Source organism: Schistosoma mansoni, chromosome 4 (assembly GCF_000237925.1).
Source record: "Schistosoma mansoni strain Puerto Rico chromosome 4, complete genome".
Taxonomy (NCBI): Eukaryota; Metazoa; Platyhelminthes; class Trematoda; order Strigeidida; family Schistosomatidae; genus Schistosoma; species Schistosoma mansoni.
Window position 1 is genome coordinate 30289768 of NC_031498.1, and position 18163 is coordinate 30307930.

At 35.4% G+C, this 18163-nt stretch overlaps 1 protein-coding gene and 2 non-coding genes across 3 annotated transcripts in view; 1 reads left to right on the top strand and 2 right to left on the bottom strand.

The window, feature by feature from the left end:
* Positions 1-15493, bottom strand: part of Smp_170630 (hypothetical protein) — a gene marked incomplete at its 5' end in the record, with an annotated part of 30860 nt that extends 15367 nt beyond the window's left edge. Inside the window, 3 exons of the mRNA XM_018797456.1 lie at positions 7699-7822; positions 10841-11104; positions 15321-15493. Coding sequence (XP_018652496.1) covers positions 7699-7822; positions 10841-11104; positions 15321-15493 — 561 coding nt within the window. The remainder of the gene's footprint in view (positions 1-7698; positions 7823-10840; positions 11105-15320) is intronic.
* Smp_tRNA_00732_Pseudo_???.1.1 lies at positions 4100-4171 on the bottom strand. Its single transcript has one exon. It is a non-coding gene (tRNA).
* A 1433-nt stretch (positions 15494-16926) lies between the features above and the next one.
* Positions 16927-16995, top strand: Smp_tRNA_00558_Pseudo_TTG.1.1. Its single transcript has one exon. It is a non-coding gene (tRNA).
* The last annotated feature ends 1168 nt before the right edge of the window (positions 16996-18163 follow it).

The following is an 18163-nucleotide window of genomic DNA, read 5'->3' on the forward strand; positions in this document are numbered from 1 at the left end:
ATTAGGCCTTTAGTAACCTTTACAGCGAAATATTGTACACTTTTCATAAACGCACCTAAATTGGGTTGTGCGATTAATAGTCATAATGATGTATTCAAACAAACAAAATTAGATAACTTGTTGAAATATCTAGATGACAGGAACAAGTAGCCCAGATGTTTAAGTCGACTGCCAAGGTCGAACAAAGTTATTTGTTACTTTACATACAACAAGAAATGTTACCTCCATCTTATCATAACGATCAGTATTATCTATCAGATCAGTAAAGACGGTACCATATATTGACTTAATAATATTGTTTCTTAACTATTCAGAGATATGGTTGAGAGTACATAAGGATAAGTTTATCCTGCTCCTTTTATGTAATCTTTCAACATTGACTTATTCATTCATAACTTACATATATGTATGTTTTATATTAGTCACTGTAGTACAATGTGAATACATAATGGGAGCATTTTAAAAACTGACATATATGTCAAGACCACATACTTACTCATTTACTTATTTACGTCTGTTACCACTCGAGGAGGAGTATAGGTTGATAGATCACATATTAATTACTAATGTATTACTTACTATAGTATTGACTGAACAGTGTTTATTAGTTAATAAGTTTAATACAACTAATAGGTAATCTTTAATTACAGGACAATTGCTTTTTATATCCCAAATATAAGTATGAATTAATTACAAGACCATTTATCTTTTCATTATCATTCCTTCCAGACAAATCTGTTAGACAAAGAAAGCAAGTGGCTATCAGGACTCAGTAGCCGACTGGATAACGAGATGGCGTTTGAACCGAAAGGTACTGGGTTCGAGTCCTAGAGTGAACATCAACTCTGAGAAGCAGGTACATCCGGCTGACGATTCCCAAATAGGACGAAACGCGCGTCAAACTGGATTCCACTGCTAGCCACTATCCATCTATGCTTATAAAGCTTATGCATTAAGGCTATATCGAGGCAATACACACAATATGCACATATGCCAATAAGAGACTGATTAATGGGAATATTCAACCAAAGAATACCAAGTGAATTTAAAGATAGAATCTGTTTAGAGTAGAATATGAAAAAGCTTAGACTATAGTTATATTGCTTGCTTTGGTTTGGTTGTGTTGATTTGAGCATTCATTCAGTTTTAAGTGTTTCTTTAAACAATTTTGTTTTCCTTTTTTTTATGAATTTAGTAAATTTCCAGATTAAAAATCACCAAATATGAAAGTTATTCTTTTTTGATGGAGGTTTGTTCTCGGAGTTGGACGGTATGGTCATGGAGCTTTCATCATTCTTTTGAATGACATCGTCAGCATAAACTTCAAGTATATATTGAAATTAAATCGTTTATCATGATTCATTATATCATTCTATGCTACTTAACCTATTGGATAGTGAATACTAAACTAAATGTCTTAGCTCAGTGGTACAGTTTATTCATAACAATCTTCATAGACCGCTTTAACTGGATAGTAATTCAGTATTAAGTTGATTAGCTGGTGTTGAATGGAACAACTTGATTATCATTCGATATGAAGATGATAACTTATTGTATCCTGAGATGACTTTGAACAGTTATTCAAATGACGACACATACAGTGTATGTCTCAATTTCGAGTAAATCTAGTTCATTCACCAGTGATTTATTTGTGATTAATCCATTCGTAAAGTTTAGCTTGTAATCATGTGATCCCATCAAATTATAATGTAAACACTAAACTACTTAAACTATTTAATCTTCTACCAGAAGGTCGTGCTGATGATGTCATTGAGAAGAATGATGAAAGCTCCAAGACTAAACTATCCAGCTCAGAGAATAAAACCCCAACAAAACGAAACTACTTAATCAAGAAGGAAAAAGATAGTTTTTTTTCTTATCTAACTTACTCCGTCTATTCGATGAATTAAACCATTTGATGCTTCATGATCTGGACTTAGTAATGCTTTACAATCCAAGAAAGTTAACTATAAAACAAATTTTATAAAAAAATATATAATTGATATCCGAACAATCAACAGAATTAATTTAATGTAGATATAGAGCATTTTGAATTGAAACGTAGGCTAGTTTCAGTGTTGTTACACTTTCATCAAGTGCTCTGGCGCGAGACTGATAGGTCCCGGGTTCGAATCTCGCGGGACGGGATCGTGCATTCGCGCTGCTGAGGAGTTGCCTACTAGGACGAAACGGTCGTCCAGTGCCTCCAGGTTTTCCATGGTGGTCTAGCTTCAATTGACTCATGATCTCATCTACAAAATTACAAAAGTCTCCACGAAACCCCCTTCTGACATTTCATTTCTCTTTGTTAATAAAAAGTTAACAAGATTACTGAAATAAAAAAGTAGTCTAACAAAGTATACTTGTATTGGTGAATAACTTCATAGAATAAATAATTTTGTAAGTATTCGACATTGGTTCTGACTATACCACTTTTAATAGGTATCTACCCGCTGAATGAGCTCAATCAAGCTATACCATCAGGTAACACCGTGACCTGATGCAAAACTCTTCTTCTGTTCTAGGCAACTAGTTTAGAAGTCTTAGTTTCCACTAACTCTGTAAAACAAACCGAATAAATGTTTCCTCCCGAGTTTCCAAGCGTTCTTTGGATTGTTTTAACAAATAATACTACTATAGGCAAAGAATGGGAATAGTGGCTAGTAGTGGAATCCAGGATGCGCGTTTCGTCCTATTTGGGACTTGTCAACTGGATATACCTGCGTCTCAGAGTTGATGTTCATCTCTGCTTAAATGATTGATACTTAAGGCCATATTGAGGCAATCCGAACAGGGTGCACGTAAGCCAACAAGAGACTGATCAATCGCAGTCCTAAACATCAATGAGAAGATTCAAACAAACAATACCAAATGAATTTAAACCTCACCACATTGCACAGGCAAGTGACTATCAGCACTCAGTAACTGAGTGGATAGTGCGATGATGTTTGAAGCGAACGGTACTGGGTTCGAGTTCCAGAGTAAACATCAACTCTGGGATGTGGATACATCCAGCTGACGAGTCTCAAATAGGACGAAACGCGCATCCTGGATTCCACTGCTAGTCACTATCCATCTTTGCTTATAATTCTTGACATAGTTTCATCATCATCATCAAATAATCTCTGCTCTGTCACAGTTTGAGAATCCATTCAAGTTTTTTCTAACTATAACAAGCTAATCATCTTAGATCTTGTCAACAACTATATACATTCCTATGCATTTCTACCTAAAGTTTGTACTGATGATATTGTTCAGAAGAACGATCAAAGCTCCACGATCAAACCGTCCAGTTCAAAGAACAAAACTTCATCAAAAATACTTTTCAGTGTTTGGGACAATTTACATTAGTGAATGTACATTGAAGTGAATACATTTACAAACGCATTATATTTATATACATATAAAGTAAATATCAACCTTAAAGTTTATAATCATTAACAAAAAAACATTAAAATGAGATGAAATTCGTTAAATGTAGACTGATCTATTTGATGATCAAATATAATTGTCCAAAGTTTAGTTCAAATAAACCTTTATCTCTACGGCTGATAATTGAAAATTGGACAATTTGTTTCTAGGAGGTGACTACGAACTAAGTATATGACATATATTTACATAGAGAGAGAGGGGAGGGTGGGAGGAAGAGAGAGAGGGAGGGAAGGAGAGAAACAGAAGGATAGATGGATGGATTCGTAACTAACCGGTATATATATATATATATATAGAGAGAGAGAGAGAGGGAGGGAAGGAGAGAGAGAGAAGGGTAGATAGATAGATAGATTTGTAACTAACTGGCGATTATATACATATACATTTATATATTGATAATAGGACAATAATTTCACTCAATTATAAACTTCATTATTATGTAAAATGTATTAAACTAGTTAATTCACTTTTTGTTTTTTCTTCATTGTTTGATATGTATGTATATATTCATAACAGTGTGAGTTTTATTTTGATATTCATTTATAATATAAAATTGATATTCATTGGATCCATAAGTCGATTAAACCTAGATCACCTATGGTAAACCTGGAAATGCTGGACGGCCATCCATTTCTAGTATGGGACTCCTCAGCAGTAAGCATTCACTATCGCTCATGTGGGAATCGAACCCAGGACCCTGGGTATCACGCGAGAACGCATAGCCTCTAGACCACTGAGCCGGCACCCAGCGATGTGTAACTTCAAACAATCCATAAAATTGCGCCACCATCCACCATTATCTTCAGTGAGTTACTGCCTCATAAAAGATGCAGTTGAACTACAGGAAATACCTCTTGTAGCCAGTCACTAGAGAGCACATAATGATTATTATCAGAAAGGAGTTTCGTGGAGATTGTAGTAATTTAATAGTTGAATTCATGAGCTGATCAAAGCTAGAATCATGGATGTGCACTGCTGAGGATTCCCATACTACGACGTAACGGCTGTCCAGTGCTTCCAGGTTTCCCATGATGGTCTAGGTTTTTTCGAATCATTAGTTTAACTATTAAATTACTACAATCTCCACAAAACTCCTTTTTCATATTTATTGAACGATCATAGGAAAACCGAGACCTATAGATTTCTATTCATCAATAGATAATCAATAAAAAATAGTTGACGTAGCAAAACTTGGTCACTCATTAGTACAAAATTACAATAATCAATAATCAAGTCAACAGAATTGCAGTAACCAGTGATGCAATTATTCTAGTTACAATTTTTATGCTCCATAACCTGAATTATAACCTAGTAAATGAATGCTTCAATATTGTCATGGAAACCTGAAACCCTGGGTTATCACAATTAAAATGTTGAAAAAAACCCAGTGTGAACTAACACTAAAGAATCTCACTTAGTTTCCCTTTGTTTTGCAGACGATTTCAAATCTCACATTCAGCAGTATATTAAACAAGTGAAACTATGAGATATTTCAGAATCATTCAAGTTTTTTTTCGGCAATAGTGAGAAGTTATCAATGACATAAGTTGCTACACAGAATACACTTTCAGTTCTCAAAACTAAAACCGATTATAGAAGTTTACTAACTCACAAACTTGAAGAATAACACGTGGAATCCAGGACGCGCGTTTCGTCCTATTTGGGACTCGTCAGCTGGACAAGCAAGTGGCTATCAGGACTCACTAGCTAAATGAATAACGCAATGGCGTTTGAAGCGAAAGCCACTGGGTTCAAATCTGAGATGCAGGTATATTCGGCTGACGAGTCCCAAATAGGAGGAAACGAGCGTCAAACTGCATTCCACTACTAGCCACTATCCATCTTTGCTTATAATATACTGGTTGGTTACTTAGTTTCAACCAATGTGTGATGTTTGTACAAAATGAATGATTCTTCTGTAAATAATCGGATGGTTCATTCTAAGTATAATCCTACGAATTCAATCACTAATTTGTTATATCTTCAAATGGCAATCTAATCATAGTTACTATCGTATATTTTGAACAGATCTGGGAATTTTTGTTGTATACAGTACATTAATTACCAGCACTTATTGTACGATGTTATATTGTCTAATCCTTTATACTGACTGGATTCAATTAATCAAGTTACTATTTGATCCTGGATCTTCATCACTTGACAACAGATCTTTTTTATTTTGATATTATTTGGCTGTTAGCAAAACTTCAGAACTGAAGTCAGTTCTAAAAAAAATGAGTCATAACTAATTAGAACATAACATTATCATTATAAGCAAAAGTGGACAGTGGCTAGCAGTGGAATCCAGTTTGACGCACGTTTCGTTCTATTTGAGACTCGTCAGCTGGATGAGAAGATTCAAACAAACGATACCAAGTGAATTCATAACATTACCATATTTTAGAAAAACTAAATGAGTAGTATAGCAGGTTATCTAACTATCTTCGACTGAATAATTAATAAGAAACCCAAATCTATTCATGAATAATAGTAACCAAAGAACTAGTAGTAATGTGGTGTGGTCTACTTATATCCATATAAGTAGTATATGGTGATGATCAGACATAGAATGTATTTTGGCAGAAGACCGATAAGGATAGAACTGAAATGAAGCGCGATCGGTAGGAAAATGCATGAACAGTGAAATCAGAGAAAACGGACTGATATTTACAGAAGGAACGGTCAAGATGGAGACAATAGTTTGATAGTTTGCAAATTAACTTTTTTCTGTATGGTTATCAGAATTTAGTGAGATAGTCTGTAATTTGTGCTTAAATACATTCGATTGTCCCCAACCAGTGTTCTTGTTAATGACAGTAATAAGTATTGATCAGTTGTTGAATTCAAGTTCATACTTTTGTCATATTAGATTGAAAAACCATATTTTACTAATATTAGCGGAAATGGACACTGACAGCTAGGAAGTTGTAAGTTTCGGGATATTCAAAGAATCGTACAGGTTCGAAAAAAGGTATAGATTGTATATCATATGCTTCATGAAGATCAAATAGGATTTGATTGACACCATACATTTGATATGATCTGTTTGAAATCAAACAACAAATCTCGCGAGCGCGGGATGCTCACTGCCACTGAGGAGTCCCATAATAGGACGAGACGGCCGTCCAGTGCTTCCAGGTTTTCCATGGTTGTCTAGCTTCAATTGACTCACGCTTTCAACTATGAATATAGAAATGATACTCATGAATGTTAGATGTTGACAGCTTCCGTTTCTCTGAATATCTTATATTGTATAGTGATAAAAGTGTTACAAACAAAGAACGTAATCAGTCATTGGTCATATTCCAATTTTTGTCTAGTCAAATATTTCCTTGGAAAGATATATCTATATATACAAAAACGTGGTCAGTGGTTTCGTCTTTTAAATTATATTTCATCAGAATTCTAGGGTTTAATTTCACTGAGAAACTACCATATAGGCTACTTCGTTCATTTAATTTATGCGTTAAATTTCTCAACTTATCTTAATATCTATAAAGAATTGCAAAGTACTGTGAACTGCTATTGTAGTGAACAAGGAACACGGGGTAAGGAAAACCGAATGTACCTGTTCATGCATTTTCATACCGATTGCGTTCCGTTTCGGTTCTTTCTGTTATATCCCTATAACAATAGTGAATGGTAACTTTGGGATCCATTTATGGACCAATATTATGCATATAATTTTTGTCCTATATTTGCTAAATAATTAAACTACTCATATTCATGTTCCTTTCACTGTGAGCTTTATTTTGACCCTTGGACTATCATTGTACGATTTACCATTCCTGAGTTATACCCAGTCTATTAATTACTGTTCCCCCTATTCACAGCCACATTTGGCTAAATCTTGTACAAATGTTATTTCCTATTTTATTGGTACGATGTGGTCAGTCTGTTTAGTATATAAACTCAGTATGTTTGAAATACAAGGATACATACCACAGAGGCTGTTATTGGTGTTATGGACTTCACTGGCTGGGCTAGACAGAAAGCAGGACCGATACGTACTTTAGACTGCTGGTACGGTTTTCGTGTGTGACTGTTCAAATAGATAATTCGCTGCTCTCTGATTGGTGAATTTATCACGACATACGTTAGCAATGCATCCACTCGGCCACAAGATATAACACTTTCCTTATCAATCTTCTGGTGAAATATATTCTATGCCTGACCATCACCATATACTACTGATGTGAATATAAGTAACCTAAATCACACTATGATTAATATTAATTGAATAATATTATAATTTAGTTAACTTACACCATTAGAATAAGTTGTCACTTTTATATTAGTACCTTTAGTGGTTGGAATTTTTTGACCATTATGAAATTCCTTTGAATACCATCGACCAGAAGAGACCATTGTGCCTACTGCATCGGTATCACTAAAATAATTTCAATATTTAGTAATTATATTCCCTATTTGTTGTTGATATCATTTTTTAAAATAAAGTTGGTTCATTTAAACTGAACAAAAACTAATTGTTTTAAAGAGTCAATTTTGTTTTGAAATTTAATTGTTAACAACTTACCTACTTACTTACGCCTGTTAACCCTCGTGGGGGAGTATAGGCAGCACACCGGCATTATCCATTCAACCCTGTCCTGGGCAATCCTTTCCAGTTCATTCCAGTTGTTATTCAACCCTTTCATATCTCCTATTTCCCGGCGTAATGTGTTCTTTAGCCTTCCTATTTTCCACTTCCCTTCAGGATTCCAGGTTAGGGCTTGCCTCGTGATACAGTTTGGTGATTTCCTCAATGTATGTCCGATCCACTTCCAACGTCTTTTTCCTAATTTCCTCTTCAGTTGGAAGCTGGTTTATCCTCTCCCATAGAACACTGTTGATGATAACATCCTGCCAGTGAATGTTGATTATTTTGTTTAGACAACTGTTTATAAATACTTGTACCTTCTTGACTATGGATGTAGTAGTTCTCCATATTTCAGCTCCGTACAGTAGGACTATTCTGACGTTTGTATTGAAGATTCTCACTTTGAAGTTAGTTGACAGTTGTTTTGAGTTCCATATGTTCTTCACTTGTAAAAATGCTGTCCCCGCCTTTACATCTGCATCAGATCCTCCTTGCTCATCAACGATGCTTCCCAAGTATGTGGATGTTTCTACATCTTCCGGAGTTTCTCCATAAAGTGTGATTGATTTGGTTGGTGTTCTGCGTGTTGTATTTGAGAATCTTGCCTTTTCCTTTGTGTATGTTGAGGCCTATTGATGCAGAGACTGCTTTTACATTAGTTGTCTTCGTCTGTATTTGTTCGTGTGTATGAGATAGGAGGGCTAGGTCATCTGTAAAGTTCAAAAATTGTTAACCAGGTTAAAGGAAAATGTTTCAATGAATTTATGGCTCAGCTGAGTGTTTTTATTTATTTGATCCTCTCTAAGCTTAATGGTTTGATTAAGCTAACATTGCCTATTTGAAGAATATTATCGGCATTTCCTTTGCATAGAAATGAGAGGCTAGCTTGAATCAAAAATGTATTAAAAAAATCGTGCTAAAACTCAACAGATGATGATGATGATGATGATGATTATGATGATGATGAGGTGGAGTATCAATAAAAAAGACTCGATAATTCTTTGGATTTTCATGTAGATTACAGAATGAGTTTTAAAAAACAATTTACTGAGATCGTTTGGTCTGTTTTTATGATTTTTAGCAAGGATCATTAAGGTTTGACTGTGGTACTTGAAGAACTGAAGATTCCGATGAGACTCTAGCGAGCTATGTATTCTCATTCTGGTCAACTGAGAACATGTATATAAGTTACATACATTAATAGATTATCTGTCAGATGTGTATACTCTCAACCTTATTATTATCTAGTTTAAAAGCACTATTATCTGGGCAGCACCATTGATGAACATGGTGGATCAGATGCAGATGTGAGGGCGCGGATCGGCGAAGCAAGAGCAACATATTTACAACTGAAAAGCATCTGAGACTCAAAACAATTGTCAACCAACACCAAGATCAGAATTTTCAATACAAATGTCAAGACAATTCTACTGTATGGAGCGGAGACGAGGAGAACTGCGAAAGCCATCATCCAGAAGATACAAGTGTTTATCAACAGTTGTCTATGCAAGATACTTCGGATCCGTTCGTCAGACACTATCACCAACAATCTATTGTGGGAGTGAACAAACCAGATTACAGCGGAGGAAGAAATCAGGAAGAAGCGCTGGAATTGGATAGGACACACATTGAGGAAATCACCCAATTGCGTCTCAAGGCAAGCCCTCACATGGAATCCTCAAGGCCAAAGGAGGAGAGGAAGATCAAAGAACACATTAAGCCGAGAAATGGAGACAGACATGAGAAGAATAAACAAAAACTGGATAGAACTAGAAAAGAAGGCCCAGGACAGAGTGGATTGGAGAAAGCTGGTCGGTGGCCTATGCTCCATTGGGAGTAACAGGCGTTAGTAAGTTAAAAGCGCTATTCACTGATAAATATAATAACATGTATGTGTGAAGCATAATTTCTTGCTTCACTATAGGTCGGTGATGATTCCTAAATTACTTTGGATATTCATTTCTTTCTTCGTCCAGCTTATACAAACAAAGATAAGTTAACAAGGTCAAGAAAGCTAACTGTTTTTTTTATTCAGTAAGTCATTTAGTGGAACTATCATTGTACTGTGGAAATTAGGATCGTAAGCATTATCACTAATGGAAGAAAGGTAAGAATGAATTATGACAGTCATTTGTTCAGATTTCATTGGTTGATATATAACATACACAATTTGAAGCGATACATAGTAACCGAAACCTGGCTATAACTCCGATCACACATTATTATTATACTCTTTAGTAAAATTTTAACTTTTCTCAACTTCGGCAATTTCATGGAGACTCCGTTTGCCAACTAAGTGGTTTTCATCATTCAGTGGTGTTTCCTGTAACTCATTTGCAAAATAAAGTTTCGTATACATAACTCCATGTATTGTTTTAAGTATAAGGGTTAGTAATATTGTATACTTGCACAAACAGAACTCAATGAACTGAAGTTCAAACTTGCCAGCAACTACTTGGTGGTTGAATACCAGACCCAATAATCTACCGTGTCAGCTAGAAACAGTTCAAAGCTCCAGAACATTGTTTAGGTGACTTTTCATAGCTAACGAATTATTAATGGTCTAAAAGTTCATTTCAGTGTGATGTTATAGATAAACACTGTTAAAGTGTTCCAAGCTAAGGTGTAACAGCTATCAGTTTTCATCATATTTCCCTTTTTATAGTTGAAATCATGAATCAATTGAAGCTATACCACTATGGAAAACCTGGAAGCACTGGACGGCTGTTTCGTCCTATTATGGGACTCCTCAGCCTTTGCCAATATAACACATTAATATAGAAAATCCATAACAATACTCATACTTACCTGACATAATCAATCTCTTTCGATACAATATCATCGTCTTGTTGTGGTACAAAGACTGTATAAACATTTTTTGTTGAATTCGATGATAAATCTTGTAAATTATTGCCTTTTGATAAACTTTGTGCTATTTGCAAACTCTTCTGATCTCTTAATTGATCAATAATTGGTTGCCATGAACGATCAATAAAAGCACATTTATTATCTAATAATTCAATTTTTTCATAACCTGGACAACAATCATTTTCAAATTTTACACCTGGTACCCTGTCAGATTGGAAAATGTAAAGAACAAATGAAATAACTATTATTATCTATTTTGAAAGTAGTATATTAAGAAAACTAACTTCAAAGTGAGAAACTTCAATACGAACGTCAAGTCAGTTAGTTCTATTGTACGGAGCTGAAACGTGGAGAACTACTACATCCATCGTCAAGAAGGAACAACTATTTATAAACAGTTGTTTACACAAAATTCTCAACATTTACTGGCCGGATACTATGAGCAACAGTGTTTTATGGGAGAGGACAAACTAGCTTCCATCTGAAGAGGAAATTAGGAAAAGACTTTGAAAGTGGATAGGACATACATTAAGGAAATCACCAAACTGCATCACGAAGCAATCACCAACTTGGAATGGTGAAGAGAAACGAAAAAGAGGAATGCCAAAGAACACATTACGCCGAGAGATAGAAGCAAATATGAAAAGGATGAATGCTAACTGGGAAGGACTGGAAAGGATTGCCCAGTACGGGGTTGGATGGAGAATGGTGGTGTGCGGCCTATGCTCCCCGACGAGTGGTAACAGGCGTAATTAAGTAAATCAGTAATATTAGGAAAAATATAGGATAATCAATTTAGATTAAGATAATGTAATATCACCACAGTTTCTTTATGAAACTGTAAACTACTTTCCATTGAAGCCCTTTAAATTATGTATCTGATCATTTGTATATACATCAATTTTAATCGATTGATTACTGTGTAGACAGTAAATAATCCCTATGATCAATGACATTGTCTAAGTATGTGAATTTAGGTGACGGGGGTTTGAATTCCATTGCAGGAATGATACTTTAGGATATCTTACTGAAGAACAACACTTAGGATGAAATCACAATTGATTGATCACTGCATGGTGATCAATGTCATGTGTGTCAAGTCCTTCTTAGTGCAGATCGAATGCTATCGATCAAGTTGCAATATGGCCACTAATCTAGGTGGCTCTACACTGCGTGCACTATGTTTCCTATTGGCCATCTCCAACCACCATCTTACCTAGGATGAAACCTATGTACAAAGTTTCTTACTGACAATATGTGAGTTTAAATTTGTTTTAAATTCGTTGAGTAATATAATATAGAAGTTTTAGATGAATCTGATCACCTTTCTGTATTATTAATAACAGAGTCTACAATGAATAAAATTAAAGCGGTCTTTAAAATCTTTTAAATATTCGTACTCTGCATTCATCACAGATTAGTCTGAGTTGGAATACTACTGGAAATCAGTGAACACTATCCAGATATTTCATCTGAAGATGGGACTCCTCAGTAGTGCGCTAGCTCAGTGGCTCTAATCGTTAAGAGTTCAATTTAAGGCCTGAATGTCCTTGATTTGATCTGCTGTGCGGTTATCAGCGAATACTGATGATTAGTTTCATACTGAAATAAAATAACATTCTAGTGGTCCTTTGTTTTCGGTAGTATCATCTGATGAGTTAAATCTGTACGAATTTATCCAATCAACACAAAATGTTTTTAGGTAAACTTTCAGAGAATGATTAAAGAAAGGTTTTTTGTAGATATTATAGTAATTTTAATAGTTTAGATCATGAGTCAATTGAAACTAGACCACCATAGAAAACTTGGAAGAACTGGATGGCCGTCCCGTCCTATTGTGGAACCCCTCAGAAGTGCGAATCCACGATCCCGCCTCGTGAGATTCGAACCCAGAACCTGTCAGTCTCGCGCGCAAGCGCTTAATGTCTAGACCACTGAACCGGCTTCCAACGGTTATCTATACATAAAATGTACAAATCACTGAGAAATGGTGACTAAACGTTTGTGTAATATTTTTTTTAGGCTAGAAAGTAACCAAAATCTTACGATGAAACTGTCCATAATTGTCATTTACATTTCTCGACTACAACATAGTAACGATATTCATGTTTCGTTTGTTCTCATTGTTTATCGAATTTCAGCGGTCAAGTTACAATGTGGTCCCCCTGTTTAAGCGATTTGAAATCTCAATATGAATAACTCAATTTTGACATATCTGGTTGTATATAACTGGGTGATAAGGATTTATATCTCATGGTAGGAGGGGGGAGTAAAATATCACATTGAAAAGAAAACAAATGTTTCACTTAGTAACCATCATATTGTAATTTTGCCTTTTTATTCCATCATATTACGCTCAATATTGAAGACAAGCACTGATGATTGATAGAAACTATCTCAAAACGTCGGTTCAAGGTTTCGTGATTATCACCTTCAATCATGTAACGTTAACTGACATTTGAAATAAAACACTCATATATAGAAATTATCTTAAATTGATCTTTTTCTGGTGTTTTTGGAATTTCCTCTGTTCAAAATCTCCACATTTTTCCAGTCGATTGTGTGTCCGTAGCTGTCCACGTGTATTGATATGAGTGAAGACATGTCGTGGCGTTTGACTGCTAATTGATGTTCATACAGGCGAAGATGAAGAGGGCATCCACTTTGTCCGATGTAATGTTTGTCGCAGTTGGTACAATTTATTTTGTAAATAATGTTTGGTTTGTCTTCTTTTGTCATTTCATCCTTTGGTTCGCATAAGATTGAATGGAGGGATTTTGTTGGTTTGTGGACAACACCTATTCTGAAGGTTTCCAACAGCCTCGTTGTCGTTTCTGATATACCTTTTTATGTATGGTATGGTACCATAACTTGGTCTTTTCTAATAGATTTATCTTCCATCTTAACACTTGAAATCTAGAATCCTATTCTTTTTAATCATTCATTTCTAGAACATTCTATCACTTTATGATCCTTTTATCCCATCATTAATTACTGACTGATGATAGCTAACTCACTCTATGATCACTCATAATTATTCAATCTATTGTATAGATATTTGGTAAATATATGTGATTGGTCGCTTATAGATATGTTATTTATTGGCGATAAAACTTTATGGGAATGTAAGTTCGTCGAGCTTTGTTTTTCAATCGTTTTAATGAAGATTCAACAGCTCTACCTAACAGAACGTAGAATAACGTCATCACGATTTATAATTCTATCTATTCTGTTATTTAGTTTATAATGAGGGGAAATCCGTCACTTACTTACTTACTTACGCCTGTTAACCCTCGTCGAGGAGCATAGGCCGCTCACCAGCATTCTCCATCCAACTCTGTCTTGAGCCTTCCTTTCCAGTTCTTTCCAGTTGTTATTCATCCTTTTCATATCTACTTCTATTTCACGACGTAATGTGTTCTTTGGCATTCCTCTTTTCCGCTTCCCTTCACCATTACAAGTTAGGGATTGCCTTGTAATGCACATTGGTGATTTCCTTAATGTATGTCCTATCCACTTCCAACGTCTTTTCCTAACTTCCTCTTCAGCTGGAAGCTGGTTTATCCTCTCCCATAAAACACTGTTGCTGATAGTATCCGACCAATGGATGTTGAGTATTTTGCGAAGACAACTGTTTATAAATACTTTTACCTTCCTGATGATGGTCGTAGTAGTTGACCGAATAAACAGTTTTCGACACAGACTAACATCGACTGAAAAACTTTCAAATATTAAGAAGGGTCATATAGCTGTTTCGACTTAATTCAGAATTTCGTACCAATATACTCTCACAACCTTCCATATTGATTGAACAAAAGAATTCCAGGTCATTTAGAGAACAGAATGCCTGTAAATCATATGGTCGAATGTTGTTAAGTCACGTTAGGGAGTACAGTAACGGTATATAAATGGATAGCTACCTTAATTCAGACTTGATTGATCTCTGCCAATAAATTCATACTAAAATTCAGGTAACCATTTTCACTTTCAGCTAATCTCCAAAAGAACCATTTAAATAAATAATCAGAAAGTACTTTATAAATTCATTTATTTACATTCATTTTTTATAGTTGAAATCAAGAGTCAATTGAGGCTAGACCACCATGGAAAACCTGGAAGCACTGGACGGTAGTTTTGTCCTGTTGTAGGACTCCTCAGCAATGCTCATCCACGATCCGCGATACTGATAGGTCCTGTGTTTGAACCTCGAGAGGCGGGATCATGGATGCGCACTGTTGAGGAGTCCCATAATAGGACGAAACGGCCATTCAGTACTTCAAGGTTTTCCATGGTGGTCTAGCTTCAATTGATTTATGATTTCAACTATATAAAATTACTAAAATCTCCACAAAACCCCCCCTTTCTGATAATAATCAACATATACTCACTAGTGACTGACTTCAAAATCTATGAAACTTACTTAGTTTGTAAATATGATACAGAACCACATATCCAACCTAATGTACGTTTCTGTTTCCATTGCATCCATAAATATGGACATGTATAAGCTTCTTTATTCACATATTGAGTATAAATTACAGTTAGATATTGTAATAAATGTATTAATATAATCCATAGCTTAAACATCATCATTATGATTATCCTTTCATCAACTAGACGGATGGATTAAGGTAAATGATAAATCAGTTTTTATATATTAAATTTTCTAATCTATAAATTGGACACTTTAGAGAGAAAGAGAGTGAGAGAGGGAACATAGAATTCATAATTATCTAGGTAGTTACATATTATTTAAGTAACAAATAGTAGTCACTATGGGAATTGATTTCTATTATTGAATAGATAATGATTGAATAAATCGGTACAGATAAACATACATAATTACACATAGATATACAATTTTAATAAGTAGATTAGTATCAATATAAGGTATCATGGATACTATATAATTTTCATGGTTAGCGTATTTTTAGCGAGTTGGTTTTCTATGGGATGGGGTTGCTAACCCCATGACCAACCATCCTTCTTTACCCGGCCTTGGGACCGGCAGTAGCCCCAGGAGGAGCTGCAGGCGAAGAAGAGGAAGACCAAAGAACACATTACGCTGAGAAATGGAGACAGATATGAGAAGAGTGAACAAAAGTTGGATAGAACTAGAAAGGAAGGCCGAGGACAGAGTGGGTTGGAGAATGCTAGTCGGCGGCCTATGCCCCATTGGGGGTAACAGGCGTAAGTAAGTAAGTAAGTAAGTAATTCTCATTGTTCAAATCTTGAAATGATCTTTGATAGATCATCAATAAAAATCAAGAAGAACTTGATTGCTATTACCTATTAGTATGAAGTTCTTCAGTAGTATGCATTCACAAAATGGATTTCCATTGTTTTCTTATTTCCAATGGCGGTTTTCAAAGGTTTCAGTTTCAGTTTCAGTTTGGAAAGGACAGGAGGCTTGATGGTTTGTGTTAGTCCTGGCAATGATGGTCTCTCAGTTGATCCAACTTTCTTTTGAAAAAGTCGACGGATGGAGCCTTAACCACGTGCTGAGGTAATGAATTTCACTCGTTGATTATTCGATGGCAAAGTCCATAGTTAGCTGATTAGTAATTCGTTTAGTTCATGATTTAAACCATTAATATAAAGCATTATTATAAAGTCTTAACATAATCACGCATATATGTAAACCAACTAATGATTAAATTCACTTGGTATTGTTTGATTGAATCTTCCCATTGATGCAACTGGTCAGTCTCTTATTGACCATATGTGCATACTATGCGTACTGCCTCGACATAGCCTTCATTCACAAGCAAAGATGGGTGGTAGCTAGTAGTGGAATCCTTCCTATTTGGGACTCGTCAGCTGGACGTACCTGCATCTCAGAGTTGATGTTCATCTTTGCTTAAATGCTTGTCACTTAAGGCAATATCGAGGCAATCCGAACAGGGTGCACATATGCCAACAAGTGACTGATCAATTGCAGTCCTAAACATCAATGGGAAGATCTAAACAAACAATACTAAGTGAATTTAAACTTCACCCCATTGCACAAGCAAGTGGCTATCAGGACACAGTAGCTGAGTGGATAAAGCGATGGCATTTGAAGCGAACGGTACTAGGTTCGAGTCCCGGAGTAAACATAAACTCTGAGATGTAGGTACATCCAGCTGACGAGTCCGAAGTAGAATAAAACGCGCGTCTTGGATTACACTGCTAACCACTATCCATCTTTGCTTATAATAACTAATGAATACTCATAAGTTAATGCTATTCAATTCAATTAATGATAGAATAATCATTAAAACATTCCCAAGAATTTTCAATGTATCACTGATCAATGAGGATCTTCAATGATAAGAGATAATTTATTCTAATCATTAAAAAGTGGGTCTAACAATCAGGTATTCGTATTCAATTAGAATTTCTAGATCTTTAACTCAACAATTCTTATAAATGTATTAAAAAATCATTGAATCTGTTATTTTCTTTAACATTCACGAATTAACAGCATTTGTTCAATAGGGGAGATACACGTAGATATTCTGGAATATCATTCCAAAAGATGATTGGATGGAACATATTCTGCTCTTTCTAGGATTCTTGAAACTTCCTGGAGTTCACCCGTTGGCCGTCCTCATAATTTTATTAAATAATTTTTAGACAATTAGATGCCAACTGCTTTTTGCAACAGAATGTAAGCAACATTTTTCCCATCAAGTCATTATTCTGAGTAGACGGTTATCTCGCCCACACCACAAGTGATGCAAATTGGTAAAAGTCAATCGAGCCTTCTGAGTTCGTGCCGTGATTTGATCTGGTACCACACCATCAGGAATGATGAGACTCCAAAGATAAATGAAGCAGTCGATGTTTTGAACCACTTCACTCCATATCGTTAATTTAGGCACTGATTCAGACCAGTCCTAGGGTGATATTTTACATTTAGAGTAAAGACAAGGAATCTCATATGTGCTAGCATTGTTACGTAAGGTGGTCACAACACTGTCTTGTAAGCATCTTCTCTAAGCGGATCTATATCATCTGAGCATTCTGGGACAATAAGGGAATCTCCTAGCTGAATATCAACTCATGCAAAGTCAGACAATGAGGACATTACCTGCAAAAAGGTGTCTATCACTTTTGCTTTTGCTAACAACCTAGTATATCGTTGAGTTGACTGTGAGAGTCGCCTTGTCAAACGATGTGTATCCTGATGTTGAAGGTCTATGGTTGCTACAAATGAACTGTTATCTGAAAGAATTTGAAGTATACAGTTACCATCATTCATTCGCTGAGTTGTGACAT